The sequence below is a fragment of the Netta rufina genome (genome assembly GCF_964035555.1).
Source record: "Netta rufina genome assembly, chromosome: 2".
In the NCBI taxonomy this organism is placed as follows: domain Eukaryota; kingdom Metazoa; phylum Chordata; class Aves; order Anseriformes; family Anatidae; genus Netta; species Netta rufina.
Window position 1 is genome coordinate 10,059,575 of NC_140124.1, and position 18,641 is coordinate 10,078,215.

Genomic DNA, 18,641 nt, shown 5'->3' on the forward strand with positions numbered 1-18,641 from the left:
TCTTCCCTGAATGTGAAAGGGGAGAGTGGAAAGTTTCTCCTTGTGCCAAGGACCAAAATATAAGATTTACCAAATGCCCTGCCTAACCTTCATAAGCTTCAAGATTCCAGCAAGCTGACTGCCTTGAGTATTTACTTGTGCCTTTTCTCCTTTCAGCACCATTGAACTGCTGATCTAACAACCAGCCATAGCTCACTGCCACTAACCAGTCTCTTTATCCTCTCATTTTGCCCTTCATGATTCTTCAAAGACCTTCTTTGATGAAAATAAAGATTGTTTTTTTCCAAACTGTCCTTTAAAACTTAGAAGAATACCTGAGACTCAGAAATTTCTGCAAACACAATATTTATACACAAAGTATGCCTTGCAAATAAATACATGTAATTAAAAAACAAAGAAGAAACTCCAGAAAATGAATGAAATTCCCCAAAGACTCTGAGTTAATCAATTTTCTCTCCACACTATGTCCTGGGGCCTAAGAAGCACAGCAGCCTGAGGAAGACCCAAACTGCAGGTGGGACCCACATCTGAAAGCCTCGGAGCCAAGTCAGACTGAAGAAACAAGAGCAGTAACTTGTTTTTTCCATCCTTAAAAACCTAAACCACAAAACAGAGACCCCTGCAACAAGAAATGCAGCATTAGTGTAAGTGTAACAGACAGCTTTCTTAGTCCTACAGTCCTTAGGTGGTGGATGTGGCTGCTGCATTTGAAAAGAGCTTGTGCAGTGTTATGGCAGCAGAGCAGTGTACTTTTATCAGCCTGAGGTATTAAAAAATTAAAAAGCCAGACTATCAGAAAGCATAAGAATATGTACAAACTGTACATCGAGGAAAAAAAAGGAAAAAAATAAAAATAAAAATCCAGTCCAGCTGAGTTATTTTTATTCTCTTTCTGGGTTTGAGACTTTTAAATACTCTTGGACCACATTTCAAATCTTTTCTCTTTCTATGACAACTAAAAAATTATTCGTAATCAGATGAAAGCAGTATAATTGAAATCACATGCAATTATTCAACTGCAGGCATTTGGACTTTAAAAAATATATATATGTAACATGAGATCACTGCCTACTGCCTGAGCTAATGGTTGCTGAAAAGTAGGCAACAGCAGCATTTGTTTCCATCCTGATTGTTTTTGCTGCCTCTCTTTTTGCTTTGTTCTAACAGCCACTGTGGACATGGCAACTTTTTTTTCCGTATTTTTTTTTTTCCTTTTCCAACTACTTTACTTAAGTTCTCCTCAAGGCTTCGCACACACCCCCTGCTATGTTCTGCTCACGCAGAGCCCAGCAGCAGGGCTACCAGCAGCAGCAGCAGCGCAAGTGAGCTCTGGTTTTACAGCTGGATGGCTTCAGAGATATCAACTATGTGCTAAACCCAGCAAAACTGTTTCTCAGTTTCAGTAGAAATGTATAAAATGTAGTGTTTTTTTTGTTTGGTTGGTTTGTTTTGTTCTGTTTTGTTTTTATTTCGGTTTTGTTCTTGGGTGTGTCTGTGTGTATTTTGTTTACTTGTTTGTTTTCCATGGAAGAGAGGTCTGCTCTAACTGGAGAGATGAGCAGGAGAATTCACACACCTGAAGCCTTTGGATTTCTTGCCTCAGTAGGTAAGAGAAGCCAAGCTTTCTCATGCTGTGCATGTGCCTAGCTGTATGTTATTTTTCATACCAAGTCCAGGTTTAGCAGAAACGAATCACAGAGATTGATAATGCAGCATTTTGTGAATGGTAAAACCTTCATTAAGTGGAGTGGAAAAAAAAAAAAAAAAAAGAGAGAGAGAGAGAAAAGAAACAACAACCCAAATTCCCACTAGCTAATGCTTAAGTAACAAATGCCACCAAGTGCTCATTTTCTGAACAACTCTTTCCAGCTGAACTGAAGTGAAATGTTCTTTACAACTGTAATCCTCAGGAAACAAACTCACCAAATCTTCCAATTTACTGTTATTTATCCACTGGCAGAGTTATTATCGGCTGGCTAGATTACAGCCTGCAGTAGATACTGTCTAAATACTGAGAAAAAAAAAATAAAAATCTAAGTTAGTGCTTCCAAATCCACTCAAAGGAGCTCTTGCTATAAATGGCAAACTTACAGGTTTTGTTCCACCACATGATTTAAGCTTGACAGTGTTATTTCTGTCACTGTTGTATCAAGCCTCTATCTGACAGTTGTTTGAACAAGAGGAATATGAAGAGAGTTTCCTGTTTTAAGTTTTGTTCTGGCTCATTTTTCAGCTTTGTACGTAACTGTATGCGTGTTCTGCCTGTTAATGGTGAATTCTGTACTTTAATTCTGGTAACATGCATGTGGAACACAGTAGGAAAATACCCAAAGTTTATAAAGACTGATTAAAAATTTTTAAGTTAAGATACTAAATAAAACTTTTGTATGCTTTTAAACTCTCTTAGTCTCTTCTCTTCCTTTCTTTTACTCTTGTCCGGAGTCTTCTGATGACAGTTTCAGAACAAAACAGAACCCACTCAGGGAGTCTGCCTAGAAGCACTCAATTTCTGCAAGATTCAGCTATACTTCATAGAAGGTAAGGTATCAAAGCAACCAGAGCAGCGTTACATCTCCTGCTCCCCGACAGCAAGGCTGAAGTAACAGAGGTAAATATATACTTGAAAGAAAATGATTTTGTAAGAAGGGCAACAGCCCAAAAGCTGCGATTCTAAGTAGGGTAAAGTACCTCTGTCTTACCCTTATTTTTAATTAGAATATGTCAAGAAAGCTAAAAAAGATAAGAACTTGCTACAACTGTGTAACACATGTTCATTGTGAACTACAAAACAAGACATCAAGATTTTGTTGAACATGCTTATGATAGTCATTTACGACTTCAAGTGGTATGACCATATCAAATACAGTTCTTGCAATTACTTTCCTTCATACTCTTTTCTAGCCATTAAATATTTATTTATTTTTATTTTATTTTTCCTGCTCCCTGGAGTAGAACACATTTTGTCTTCTATTTTGTTTAAACTTATTCCATTAATGACCCAATGAATCAAGGTACAAACACTGTGTCCCTCTTGTTTCTTTTTAAAGAACAGCAGTCACATTTGATTTGCAAAGGACAAGAAAACATCTCCAGGATCATGTGAAATTCATGATTTATTGCTGATTTTTAAGATATTTTTCCTCTCTGTCTCTCTCTCTCTTCTTTTTTTAAATTTAAATTATAGGTAACATGTCCAGCGATATAAAGCGGGGCATCTTCACTGCAGTCAGTGCCCACAAGTAAAGAGCTGAGGCAAAGCACCACAAAGATGGTAAGCCATCGATCCCCAAAGCTGCCTTGCCACTGCCTGCAGGTTTCTTCTGCCCCAGCTGAGTACCCATTGACATACGCTATGAATCGTAGCTTAGTTATACATCCCAACCAGTGAAACTGGAAACTTGCAGCTTCTCAACAGAACAACACTTCAGATGTGCCATGATTTAATCGTTGATACAACTTACACTGCTGTTGGGAGCTGCTGATGCAGAAACACTGCAGAAGTTCTACATTTCTGAGTTAGTTCTTGGAAAAAGCTAGCAGTATGGCTTGGACATAATTTCTTCACCTGTTTTTTTCCTAAATCTTAAGTGTATTTTTTAGATAAGGTTGTTGCATTTACACTGTATTCATGCAAACAGTGCATACCAATTTTTTGGAAGAATCCCCATAACAGCAGTTTATTTCTTTAAATCAATGCTTTTTTTTTTTTTTTTTTTTTTTTTTTTTTCACCAACATGCTTTTTTTTGAGCAAAAGATGTAGAACTGTGAGGGCCTGTCATATGCATCCACATCATCTAAACATTTTACAAATTTATCAAACTCCATTTGGAACCAGACAGATTTTTTCTAGGAAAGGAAAGCATTGTTGTAGTTCTCAAATAGGCATTATTTTAAAAAAAATAATAATTAAAAAATCATAGCCAATACCCAAGATTTAATAGGTGTGATTTATCTTCCTAGCTTTATTTATTATGTATACAATCTGCACCTTAATTGGTCACCATAAGCTTCCTTTATGATCAATAAGAAGTAGGAATAAACACCAAGAATTCACAGGCTAGTTCTGTCAGCTCTTCGGAGAGGAGCATTACAGGTGCTGTAATGGGGGGCAGGGGGGTGTTCAGATCAGCCAGTGAAGATGCTACAGCTTTTATCCCACTCTCTTTCTTTCCTAACATAGAATCAGTCCCTAATTTAGGTAAAATGTTCCAGATTAGAACAGATCTGTGGTTTACAGTGTTGAAGCTGACTCAGCTCATTTGAGGAGAACTTGGTTAGTGCAGTTATGATAATCAGTTGGAGGAGGCAATAAGAAACAATGTCTGGTGTCAGGACAGAAGGGAAAATTGAAAAATAAGCAAAGTTCAGAGGAAAAGAAAGCCAGAAATCACAGAATGTAGGAACTATATTAAAAATACAACCTTGACAGAAGCTTTGTCGTTCTTCTTCCTTGGATATAAATTTGTAGCTGCAGACTGGGAGAGAATATTTAGATATTTAAGATATTGCTGAAGTGACTTGGCCAAGTTTACATCATTTTCCAGATCAGAATTTCTTTCATTATCTGCATTCTGTTCCAAAATCCTGTACAGCAAAAGCAAAGGAAAGAACATTACCAGCCCGCACAACATACAATGTGCACAACATAAAAGGTGATGTTTTACACTGCAAAACATTGAAGTTACTTCTATTCAGCAGTTCTTAACAAAACAAAACAAAAAAAGGCATTCAAAAGCTTAACAACCACAAAAGTACAGAAAATTCAATGTTTCAGCAGAAAGTGTAAAAAAAAAATCACTGTTAACAATTTATTTCATGAATCAAAGTTAATGATCCAACAATAAATCAAATAAAATGCCTACTTTGAGGCCAAGTCATATTCAGAAGAAAACACTTGTAAAAAGAAACTATGCATGATTAAATTACACCCCAAAAAAAGATACAAGATAGCTCCTATACTTCAAAATATTGCTGGATGATGACAGAAATCAACACCATTAGGGCCCCACAGCAATTTACAGAATATGGTAAGACTCCTGAAAATGGTGAAATAACTGAGCAAGTCAGCTCCAGCAAGAAACTTAATGAGGGTATAATGAGATGGGGAAAGTATCTCTTCTGATCTTCTCATGTGCTTGGGAATCATAGAATAGCAGTGTTTCCTGACTGTTTTAAACAGATCTAGGTGACATTTGCAAAGAAAAGCTAAAAAGGTGATTAACCAACAGCAGTGTAGAAGCTTTTATATGAGCTTCAGAATGTTGTGTGCAATGAATCTGAATTATTACCAGCTCTCCTCATCTATCTCAACAACATGTCAATGATGATGATAATTCAAATGTCAAAACCAGCAGCTACTTCATTCCTCATGCAAGACAGCAGAGGGAGGGTCCCCAATCTGTTTCATTGCCTGCGAGTGTCACATCATATTGAGGGATGCAGAAAAAGGTCACCTCACCTTTTTCCCATTGTCACCATTTCCTACCTATGTGCCCACACACTTCAGTGAAGAACAATTCCAGGTGGAGGAGCCTTCCAGATTAGGAAGACAAGGCATCACTTCACTTTCAACACCTCCACACTACTGTAAGCAAACTTTTATTCCACTAGTTCACGTCATGGTGCTCATTTGGGAGCACAGCTTGAGAGTACCTTTATCTTATTTTCCAAATCTTGGGTTTAATTATATTACTTTATGCACAAAGTATTAGACTTCCTTCAATGTTCACAGCTGTATCAAATGCGTGTCCTGACTAATTTAATACTGATAAATGTAATTAATAATCTAATTTGCTGTGGTGGCACTGCAACCAATAGTGCTCGCAGGGTTGCTCACTTTGAAGAACCAGAAAAAAGCATCCACCCCCACCAAGAGGCAGCTTGTGAGTGGGGAAAATTTAGTTTTTCTGCTTTAGCAAGGAACTTGACAGCTTTGGATGCAGAAACAAATGCATCATGGAGCTAAGGCAGCGGGGCAGGAGGCCTGAATCAGGCCTGCCACCCCGGCTGGCGCAGCTTGGTCTCCTCAGGAGGTGAAAGCCAAGAACTCAGCCTGCCTCAGGGTAGAGCCATGGCCTGGCCTTTGCAACCATGTGCAATTCCAGGAGAACCACCAGTTACCGAACAGGTAAACAAAATCTAGGAAAATAAAGTTTTCTGCACAGAAAACTACATGTATAGAGAACTTGACAACTTTGCTTCCTTCTCGTGCTGTTCATATTATTCTCTTATTGCAGTTCATATTATTCTCTTATTGCAGAGTTCTAAATTCTGCCTTTCTATGGAGGGTGGATGTGCACGTAACGTTATCCACCTCCTTTTCAACTTAACGCCAGGCTAAAACTGTTCTGCACTTTTAGAAAGAGACGGGCAGTATGCTTTCTGCTTCAATAGAGATGAACAAATCCAAAGAGGCTCTCATCATAGAAGGCATCCCAGTTTCATGCACTCATCTTTCATTTATCAATTAATTCCAACATCTATCTTTGCCTTTCTTCACTAACTTTGAAAAGAAAGGAAAAACAGAAATACCAGACCAAATTCTGCCCTGAGGATTTCCACTGGAGCTAATGGGAACTGAATGCACAGATAAAAGACAGTATTTAGGTTAGCTTTTCAAGCCATTATTTACAGTGTATAATCACTTGCACTGGTGGTAGAAGCAAAATCTGAGGTGTATGATTTCTCATTTTTTCTTAAGAAGATAGCAATTTCTCTCAAAATTGTGTTTAAATTCCATATTAGATATAATATTTTATCCTACAAACTGAAAAAATAACAATTAAAATGTAAAAGACTGATAAAGCATACGTTTCAATTGATGGCAACTTTAGTAAAATCCTTCAAATACCTCTGAAAGATTTGTTAAAATCTTTGTAGTTCACCAGTATATCACTGTTGTTCACCTTGTTAACACAGAAGGTAAAATGCATTAAATGAGCTATTATTGTAACTGAATTAAAATATTTCCTTTAAATTTGACAAAGTGATAGTAGAAAATGGATGAAAGAGGACTATGTTAAAACACCTGGTGAGTACAAGAAATGACTGTCATCTGAGTTCTTGTTGTGCATTTATTTGGAAGCATTTTCAATTTTATTTTATTCAGAAAAAAAGGACTTTGCATACAAAGAACTACAGTGTATAAAGACAATAATATACTTACTTATTTATCCATAGAAATAATTATACTATCCTACCAAAAACAGGGCATTGGAAGCTTTTACATGGAAATATCTGAATCTCTGCACCTCAGATATAATGCTTTTCTAGAATGTTCTCTATTAATAGATACCACACTTTTTAGAATAAAGAGTTTCTCCCTTTTAATACTGTGAGAATCTTATTACTGACTTAATGATGGTTTTATTATAGAAATAATGCTATACCCCACTTTATACATTGAAGCTTGCTGGAAACGTTTGTGGTTTTGCCTAATTGCACCAATGAACACAACTGACATTTATCCCCAGTGTGCAGAATGGATTTTTTTCCTTTATCTTGGATCCTCTTTCAAGAATGGTTTTTTTTTGAAATTTAATAAGGGCCCGGGAAATACCATGTACACTCCGGTTAGCCACCAAAGAAAGAACTTTCATCTTGAAAACAAGCTCCCAGTTTCCTTTTTTTTTTTTTTTTTTTTTTTTTTTTAAGATGAAATCCATGTCTTCTGTTCCATCAGATTTCATACGCACTAATTTAGCCTAAGTCAATTTACCTTTCAAGTGTCTGAGTCTATTTTCTTGCTCTCACTAACTCTGTGGGGATTAATGACTCATTAATATGACTTCATATTGTCTTATTACACACTTTATCCTTAATAAAAGGTCTCCCTGCCATAATGTTTCTTTGATAATGAGATACCTACACTAAGTTGCTTTTTTAATTATTTAATTATTGTCTGATAAGACTTTAGCAAGTGTATTCAGCACACTAAGCATACAGCACTTTTTATTAGAATCTATAAGAAGCCATGAAAAAAGTTCCTACTGTTCCCTGACCTACAGAGTACATTGCAAATGGACAACCAGAAAAATCAATTAATGTTTTAAACTGTTGGCACATAAGATAATGCTTTCAGAGGCACAGCTTGGTAACTTCAGAAAATCTATCGACAATGGGAACAGCTATAAGTGGAACACATTTGAAAGTCTGATGTTCCTAAAGTGCCAATACACAAAATGTTGTGTTTTTTTTTTAAAGTATAGTTCTAGTTAAAAATGCAAACCAGTTCAAACCTGATCTCAGCAGGAACTTCTGAAAGTGATCATCTGTTTTCAGTATAAAACCTAAATTATTTTTCGTATCTTCTTATACATTTTTTTTTGTTCTTGTGGAAATCTGGCCTATTTTATCTTACTTCCATGAATAAAAGTTACAGGTACAATCATTAAAAAAAAAATCCCCAAGATATTCAAAATCATTTCTGATACCAGGTACAGAGAGTAATCCATGCAGTAATGGCATTTAGTGCCTCTGTGCAGTGAGAACAGATTTATGGATTCTACCATGTGTTGTTATCTGCTTTGTGATAAATTATGGATTACTGTCTCTTGAAGTTACGCTTAAACCTTACTGCTCTCCCAAAGTATACAGCACTGTAACTTTAAGGTATGCTTTTGTTTCTTTTACATTAAAAGAATCAGCATATATGCAAAATACAGGGTCAAATTCTATGAACTAAATCAAAACAAACTGACATAAACACAGATGAAGCTGCTGGGCATTTTCAATTACAGAGCTGCCTTTTTTTTTTTTTTTTCCATAAAAAGAGGACAGAAATATTTTCATCTTCTTTGCAATATATGAAGATCCAACAACCAATGTATTGCCATTGAGGCTAGAAGCTTGAGCTTTGTTCCACTATGAAGAAAGTTTTCTAGCAAAAAGGAGTTGCTATGAATTTCACTGATTTTGAGATTGTTTTTCATAAAACCATGTACGAGAAAGCCAAATTCCCCATTTTTAATATTTTCTAAAATTTTACACCTTTTAAAATTTCCTTTTGGGGGTTTGCGTGATTGGGTTGCACTTGAAGACTGTAGGGGCATAATATAACAGGTAAAAGAGTAAATTTATACGTGTCTGTGTATGAAGATGACATTACATCCAAAACATTCATATCATTCTATGCAATTAAAGATGTTGTGTCTCTTGCCATCAATAACTGTTAAATTGCCCCTCAGTAAAAATTGCCCCCTCAGTAAAGCCACAAGGAAAATGGTTTCTATAATGTAAAGTACAGGTAGAAAGCCTTTTCTGCCATAAGATCCTGCAAGAGTCCTCCTTCAGTTACAACTGTGTATTGGAAGAATAAGATTTTGAAGATATAAGTGGATGCCCAGAATCTAATTTTTATTCCCTTTGTTTCTTTTTGTTGGCTTATTCCAGATTAAAATGTTTACTGTACAAGCCTCCCTTTTTAAGCCATTCATAAGTACAGCTGGCTGAACTGTGACTAGATACTGCATGAACAGGATAAAAGACCTGACATTTGGTTTTCTGACACCTAAATTAACAATAGAAGACATATTTTCTTAATCTGATGATAATCGTAAGAACAGGACTGAGTATTTTATTTCATTCTATCTGCTGTTTTCCTAACCATGTTTTCAGTACTGTTGTACAACTCGTTTCCTTTTGTCACCTACACAGTATTTTAGTGATGTATTTAATTCAGCTTCTGAACCAATCTGTTTCTCATCATTTCCAAAACCTCCCCAAAACCTACCATGCAAAAACACTGTTGAAGACTTACCTTCCTGTATCAGATGCTTCAGATACAAATATATCAGGGTGTCTGTTGTGGATTTTGTGAATGTTTGACAGTTCCTGACCAATAACATGCTGCGTATAATCATCTTTCCAGGTAAAACCTGATAAATAATGAAAAAGACAAACAAATAAACAAAGAAGCAAAACACTGCTTAGTAACTTTAAAGTTTGGCAATAATATGCCCTATATTAACAATATAAAAATAAAATTAAAAAAAGAAAAAAAAAAAAGCTTTATTCAATGTGAATCCAGCAGTGAACTACAGGTTCCTCTCTACTGTAAGAAATTTTATTAATCAAACTTTTCCTAAAATGGAAGGAATAGAAGACATGATGAGATTTTAAAAGATTCTGATTCTTAATAGAATTTTAGCTAGTTACAAATAAGCTTTTATATATATATGTGTGTGTTAAAAAAAAAATATATATTTGGAAATACCTATGGAGAAGAGTTATCTCACTAGCTAGCTATTAAAAGGCAGAGGGCTTTAAAACTGGATGCTAGTACTCATTGAATAGTTGCTTCCTACAGGTGGTTCCATCACTTCTCCCTCATTCACACCACATTGCCCCTTCTCTTCTCTCCCTCCATAAAATTACACTTTTACACTATTAAGGAGCTAGTATTGCAGAAGAAATAAGTACTTTGAGTTTTAATCTAAACCATGTGGAGGTCAATTTATGTTATCTTTATACTTAAATGTTGTGACAAAGAACTTTACAGCAAGGGGGAAGTGCAACTATGAAGGCAAATTCCAGTGATTACTTATTAATTACATGCACTGCCAATCTCATGGTAATCACTGCCAATCTCACTTATAATAATGATATAACTCCAAACATAATTGTTATCTGATTTGTAGATTTTAGATGTTGCAGTAACTCTTTAGTTCATAGAACTTGCCCATGCAATTCTCTGTAATTATCTAATAACTAAATATCACATAATTGCGGAGAATTTCTGCTTTTATGCCACGTGCAATAAACCACCACAAAACCCCCGAATGAATATTAATAAAAGTTCCAGATTTGGTGATCCTGCTAATATCTTACTGTAAGAAAGTGCCTAAAGAAAAATCCTCTCTAGCTGCAGATGGGAAGGGATGCATCTGGTTGTTAGAACCAGCCTCAGAAGAGGAATTTCTGGCTCAGTCACTATTTCATGCACATGCTATAAACTTCAGTGCCATTCAGTCAACAACAGAAGTGTTGGTATAGGCACTCTCTTAGGATGCAGCAAAAGCATCATCAGTCTCAGCAGAACCCAGAACTTGGCCATTTCACTTCTTGGCTGAGTGCTTTATCCAGCGGGCTATTAAAAAAAGGGTTATATTCTTCAGATTTTTCCAGGGTATTAAGGTGGTGTTCATTCTCTGTTTACTTAAGCCTGGATTTTAAAAAAGAAGCTTAAACAGGAAATTTGTCCATTCTGCCAAAGGAGACAGTTGGGAGCATGCAGAAGTAAAATAACTTCAAAATTTATTAGATTTTCAGCCTCAGTGAAGGCCTTTTCCAACCTTAATGATTCTATGATTCTATGAAGTTGGGTGTAAGATTAAACAGGCTGAGGAAGTATTCAGTCTGTGCAGTTGTCTGGGATTTAGACAAGTTTTAAAGAAAAAAGTTCCCATTTTGGAAAGATATAAGTATACTGCAACACAAACTTCATTTTTTTTCCAGTAATGAAAATAATAATACACAATCCAGAAGTAATGTAAGCATGCATGGGATTTAACAAACAAAAAAAGTTCTTTGACACCTGCTTTTTGTTCCTTTTCACTGTTTTCTTAAATAAAAATATTACTCAAGTTTATTGAGGAAACACTTCATCTGAAATCATGTCAGATGTTAATGGCTACAGTAGATGATTCCAGACCCTTGGGAGGGGGAAGAATCTCCAAGATATTTTTAGATCTGATTCATCCTTTTCAAATGCAAATCTCACCTTTTCAAATGTGCCATGTAAGTAGATGGATTCAAATCAGTTCACAAATCTCAATCTAAGCCTGCTCAGAACAAGTTCTTATGTGAATACACAAAAATGAGTCACTACGCACCTATGATTATTTTGGCGTAGTGTTATTAAATTTATTTTGGAGGTTTATATATACATATGGAGGTTTATATATATAGATATTTATATATATATGTTTCACTTTACTTCTCTGTTGCCTAGCATTACACATTTTTACTAATGTTAAAAATTCATCCAGGACAAGAAATGTGATAACATTCAAATTTAGAAGTGCGACAAATAAGTTCAGATAAAGTACGTATACATATATATATAGCTATAAAACTACTATTCTATGTTTCCAAAATCACTACAGTTTCAATTTTGCAACTCTAAGCCAATACTAGCCTTTTTAAACGTTAAAGATTATTCAGTAATTACTGAAAAGATTGAAGAAAAACACACAGAGCCACTCTCAAGAGTTTTGTTGAAATTAAAGCATGAAAGAATTCATCTGCAGTATCTGCATAAAGATAAGAAATTAATCTCTCTCAGTCCTGAGCAATATATTTAGGAGCAGACAGAGGTGTCAATAGCTAGGTAGGTCTTTATGCCTCCATGAAAGAATGTTTTTGGTAAAAAAGAACAGCAAAGCATTGCACTCCCAATTCTCACTAGTCATAACTGTCTTTTGTTAACTTGGGTGTACTTTCTTTCTCCTGACGCACAATTTTAACATTTTCTCAAAATGCATTTCCAACCAGTACAAGCAAACAGTACTTAACACCGAAAAAGAACATAACTGTGGCATTAAAAGAGCAAACAGATGAAAGAAAAACAGAGTATTTATTATAGAGTTTAAGAAACTAGAATTAAGGGATTATGACTTCTCAACTGTATCTCCCAGCACTTATAGCTCAGATAAGAGTCAGAACACATGGATGAAAAATGCATGCAAAATCATCAAGGAAATCTCCCCTCTGCAACTGGTGAACATTGCTGCTCCTTATGCAACTATCTCCAGAACTGCTTCTAAAGCCAACCTTCTGCCAATCATTTTCCAGCATTGTTTCAGTTACAAAAAAACATTTCTCCCACACACTGAGCTCAATAGAATAGCACATTCAAGAATTCTAATACCACGCTGACAGCTGCAATCAAAATTAAGGTTGGGAAGAGGCACATGATGCCATACGGCGATTTCCTGTCCCCTTTGTCTTCAGCATCACACCTAGTACCCACTCCCGGCTTACCACCCAATTATAACAATTTGTCTCCACTGGCTGAGCAGGATCACAGTGGTGCTCTTGTACACACATTACTTCCATGTCACTAATGGGGAGCAGTACGGGGGGACACCCACACCTGCACGTCCTACCTGTGAGTTCTGACAAGCAGACAATGCCGATGCGTGAGCAAGAGAAGGAGACTGGTGGCCACTGAAATGACGCAGATACAAAATTGCTCTCAGCTCAACAGCACCGATGGTTGTGAGTCCCCATGAAAAAAAAAAAAAAAAGCTATAGGTAGAAACCTTACCCACAAGTAGTTACCCTTCTTGGTAACATAACCCAAAGTCAAATTATTTTCTTGTTTTTTAAATTGAAATTCCGTAACCTCTACTGGGTTAAGTGAAAAATTTGTGATCATGTAGAGGCAGCAAATACAAGACATTAATACCTTTATAAATCCCAACCTGCACATAGAATCATAGAATCATAGAATATCCTGAGTTGGAAGGGACCCTTAAGGATCATCAAGTCCAACTCTTGACACTGCACAGGTCTACCCAAAAGTTCAGACCATGTGACTAAGTGCACAGTCCAATCTCTTCTTAAATTCAGACAGGCTCGGTGCAGTGACCACTTCCCTGGGGAGCCTGTTCCAGTGTGCAACCACCCTCTCTGTGAAGAACCCCCTCCTGACATCAAGCCTAAATTTCCCCTGCCTCAGCTTAACCCCGTTCCCACGGGTCCTGTCACTGGTGTTAATGGAGAAAAGGTCTCCTGCCTCTCTACACCCCCTTACGAGGAAGTTGTAGACTGTGATGAGGTCTCCCCTCAGCCTCCTCTTCTCCAGGCTGAACAGGCCCAGTGACCTCAGCCGCTCTTCGTATGTCTTCCCCTCCAGGCCTTTCACCATCTTCGTAGCCCTCCCTCCTCTGGACACTCTCCAACAGTTTCATGTCCTTTTTATACTGTGGTGCCCAGAACTGCACACAGTACTCGAGGTGAGGCCGCACCAGCGCAGAGTAGAGCGGGACAATCACCTCCCTTGACCTACTAGTGATGCCGTGCTTGATGCACCCCAGGACACAGTTGGCCCTCCTGGCTGCCAGGGCACACTGCTGGCTCATATTCAACTTGCTGTCTACCACGACCCCCAGATCCCTCTCTTCTAGGCTGCTCTCCAGCGTCTCATCGCCCAGTCTGTACGTGCAGCCAGGGTTTCCCCGTCCCAGGTGCAGGACCCGGCACTTGCTCTTATTGAACTTCATGCAGTTGGTGATCGCCCAGCTCTCCAACCTATCCAGATCCCTCTGCAAGGCCTTTCCACCCTCATTCGAGTCCACAACTCCTCCAACATCAAAGCCAATGAAATTACTCCAGATATTATTATCATCAGGGATCTCCCTGGATCTTTTCTTTCCACTGCACAATGACTGTAATTACCAAAAGTTTAAAAATAATAATGAAATTAGCATTGTCTAGGTCTCCATTATGTTCAGCGCCGTGTCAATGTAGAGTCTAATAATCATTTTATTAATTGAAATGAAATTGAAAGCAAGATAGTGAAGAAAACAGTTTTCGCAAATTCACAGTGGCAAAGATAATACTAGCTTCTGCCTCCAAAAGTTAAGTCAAAGTTTTTTTCACATGTATCATACAATTCATTTTTAACTCGCTTCACTGGTTTTGCCACTATATCAATTACAGAGAAATATATACAAATAATCAATATTCAAATGTCTTTACTTTTCTTGGCTGTTCAATTTTTTCTACATAATGGCTTCCTTTCCTGTGGTTTTGAGTCTGTTTTTCATCTTAGAGCAACTTGATGCCTCTCCTTATGTACCTGACCACATCTTTAGTGCCTGCAAATTAATTAGCAACTGTTGAAAACACTCATCTGCTACTTCTCCCTCTTAACTCAATCTAACTCAGAGTTATTGATACAAACAAAATTACTGATACAAAAAAATCTCCATTAATCTTAATGCCTAGGCAAGAAAATGACAGCTTTTTAACTTAGCAAAGGCATTCTGGTGTAAATCAGTAGAATTTGATTTAACTACTTTGCAGCACTAACAGCTCTCAGCACCTGAGGATTTGGCCATGCAAATCTTCCTGCTTGTAGTCCCAAGCAGCCAGCCTGGGTAAGGATGCTCAGGCTGCTCAGGGATCTGCGGGCACTTTCAATGAGACCTGTGCCTGACAGCCTAACGTGATGAGGCTCTTCCAGCTCTCGTGCCACTTCAAATCCAAAATGATTAGTTCTGCATCAATATTTTGGCAACAAAATGATTTTTACATATCAAGTCCATTCAAAGTGAGAGGAGATTATTATATATTGGCAGAAACCTATATACTCAAACCTGATCCTTCTTTGTCAGGAAAATCCCCGTATAAAAAGGCCAAAAAAACCTCAGAAGTATTCACACTTGAAGCCAGAACATATTATTATTTTTCAATTGTGACATTAATTTTTTTCCACTTCTTGGTTTTATTATCCATTTTGTCCTTGTACAGCATATGATAAAATAGGTTTTTCTCTGAGCTACCTTCAACTGCTACTTCATTTCAGCCAAGAAACTCTCAGTTGTAGAGCTCAGAGAGTTTCACCCCCCATGCCATGTGTTGCAAATTGTTAATGCCTACTTGAGCTGTCAGAATGTCTGCAGAATTGGGAATGATTGGCTTTCTTCCCTGCTTTCACAACAGACAGGTCAACGTATAGACGTGGCTTTCTGCAGGCTGTCTTTCCACATCCTCTAGAGGATCTGCACTTGTTCTCATCCCAGACCTCCATTTTCAGATCTCAAGGACATGCCCAGTAATGTTCACATTTCAGGGCTAAGACAAAATTGCAGCTTTAATACTGAAGTTGGTGTGTGTATTAAAATTCATTCTTTCAATTATTGTTTTTTCTAACTAAGGATGCAGACCACAGATAAAATCTTGATGTATGTCATTACAGTAAATGAAAAATAGAAATACTTCTCAAAGCAATTTTGAGATACAAGTTGCAACAGTAGGTTAATGGCAAAAAAAAATAATAGAGAAGTTAAACCCACCTCCGCACAGTAAAGGTCACTACCAACTTTCACTATAAACTATTTTTTGTTGTTGTTGTATCTTTCCCTTTCCCCTTCCATTCCCTTGCAGTAGTGCCGAGTACCACATTCACACTGCTGAGTTTTTTGCCCTCTTTTGGAGCTTCTAGTGGGAGCTTCTCTATAATATGCAAGAATTTCAGTCGCTGAATTCAGCAGCAATTCACTCACACTCACAAGGCAAAAAGCTTCTACTTGAAAGAACAGATGAAAGGGCTGCCTAAGGATTACAGTTTCAAATTTTCATATATTGTTTTATTATACATAAAAGTGATAATCTCCATAGAATTAAATTACTAGCATGATCTTCTTACAGCCCTGATTTTAATTTACTCTAAGTAACTATCCCAGAAGGTAGAGGGAAGGTTTTTCTCTTCATTTTTTTTGGAATTTCTATTATTTGAAAAAGCCAAATGAGTGCTTCATTTGCCAAGAAGATTATAAAATACTCTCACAGGACTCAGTATGCAATGTTTCCTTACCTTTATTTCATCTCTTGTAGACAGCTACAAATAATTGGTTTATACAAGATAAAGTTTCTTAGTGTTACATAAGATTTTTCTGCCACTAGAGCTGATAGTAATAAAAGAATAATATGATAATGTAAAATATGTCATCTAACTTTCAACTAGAATAGGCTACTTTCCAAAAACTAGAACAGAGCGGATACATGAAAAGGATTTTGTGATCCTTGACATAAATCCCATGCTATCCACTATGTCATATAATCCTCTTCGCAAACTGATGACCCTCAACTTTGAAAGCAGATGGTTCTGTTCACAGGAAATAATTTTAGGAAGATATGCAAAAGGAAACTTCTTTCATGGTTACAATTTTATATTAAAGTTCAGCCTAGAATTAATTCATGGTCAGCTACATCTCTAACTTGAATGGCTCTCTGTGATGTCTGGGCTGTGACATACTTATCAAAAAACAAATGAATTAATATAGGGTGAGTAAAGGTGCATCTTCTATTCCTCCATTCCCTTCTGCCCCTGGACTATGCTGTCATTTCCTCAATGCTGTTACTCCTTGAAACATTCAAATGTATCCAAAGTAATGATACTAAAATAAAGATGAGCCTGCTTTGCTTGTTTCAGTGAGCTTTGAACCCACCTGGGCCAGCTGACAAACACATCAAAGAGCATGTGAATATTCCAGATTTATCCCCCAAAGCTTGACTCTAGCCCTACACTGTGAAACAGCTGCCTTTACCACATTCATCCTCTGCAGTCTGTTATTAAATTACAGAGTGGTGATCTTTCCTTTTTCTGTTAAAATATTGTTTTCCTTTTTTTTTATTCCTTTCTCCTTCCTTTTTCTTTCTTCTTATTATTCCTTTCCAAGACACCTTACACCACTCTAAACTTCCATTCACCCACCTCATAATGCAAGATCTTTTTCATATGTGGAAATTGGTTGTAATACTAGACCATACAAAGCTAAGAATGGAGATATTGTCCAAATAGTAGTTAAAAATGCATATAAAGTCAGCAGCCTTATTTCCCATTTCATTTTTTCCATTTCATTTCATGCTAGCAGTAGGATGACAGCCTTACTGTCATGAAAAATACAGTTCCTGGGGAAGGACTTTTGAAGTGCCTTCAATCTGGGAATTAAAACATCACTTGTAACAAGGCAAAATTGGTCAGAAATGTCCTGGCACTTAAATAAGTATATAAAATTATGTGGCTATACAGGTTATACATATATTAGCAAATTCATCTCAGATCTGCAGTTCTTCATGTATTTTTAAATGCCTCGGAGCAGAACTGTTCTTTCAGATCCACATAGTGGTTCTCACCCCCATTTCCTGTAGCTGCTGAACGCTCACTGATGTCTGTGAAAAATCAGTTTTTGGCTTGCAATTGCACATATATAAAGTCAATATATGGGAGCGCAACACTGGGCACTACAGCAATGTCTGCAGCTGCAAATGCATCTTGGCATTTGGTTCTGATATGTCTCTAAGACCAACGTACAGATCATTGTACAACAGTATAGAGGGAATGTTAGCATGAACCAGACTAAAGGCTTCTGCAGTATATTCATGGTCTGTAACAGTAAAGTCTGACATAAAGTCTGACTTGAAACAATTTCTCTAGCAGAAGCCTTCAGTCTCCTACTCACTGTACACTATCCTGTATCAAAAATAATGCAAATTAAAGGAGAAAAAATAAATCTTTGATAATTTTAAATGACAGGCAGATGAAACTTCCATAACTCTATGTAATTTGTGTGAAACTTTATCCTCCGTTTTTCACTTTTACGTCATTTCTCCTGGACTGCAAACTCCTCCAGGAGGAAGTCATATATTGGAAGCATTTGTACAGTCTCTTGCTACAGCAGTAACAACAGCAATAACAATAATTGTTAGTGTTGGTATTGTTATTAATAAAAACACAGCAGTTGAAGAAGTTAGGGTTCCCTCAGGAACCCTGCAAAGACCTTGGTGGCTGAAAGCTGGGGGGGGCTTTCCAGGACAGTGTGTTAGCCAAGTTGGCTTGCCTGAAGCAAAGACAAGCAATCTGCAGGTCACACTGCTCCCCCAAAAAAGCTGATTAATGTTCCTCAGGTTT

The 18,641-nt window shown here is 37.0% G+C and overlaps 1 protein-coding gene across 1 annotated transcript in view; it reads right to left on the minus strand.

The window, feature by feature from the left end:
* Positions 1 to 18,641, minus strand: part of PTPRN2 (protein tyrosine phosphatase receptor type N2) — a gene marked incomplete at both ends in the record, with an annotated part of 643,308 nt that overhangs the window by 407,147 nt on the left and 217,520 nt on the right. Inside the window, 2 exons of the mRNA XM_084281525.1 lie at positions 4,423 to 4,585; positions 9,759 to 9,876. Of these exons, the coding sequence (XP_084137651.1) occupies positions 4,423 to 4,585; positions 9,759 to 9,876 (281 nt within the window). The remainder of the gene's footprint in view (positions 1 to 4,422; positions 4,586 to 9,758; positions 9,877 to 18,641) is intronic.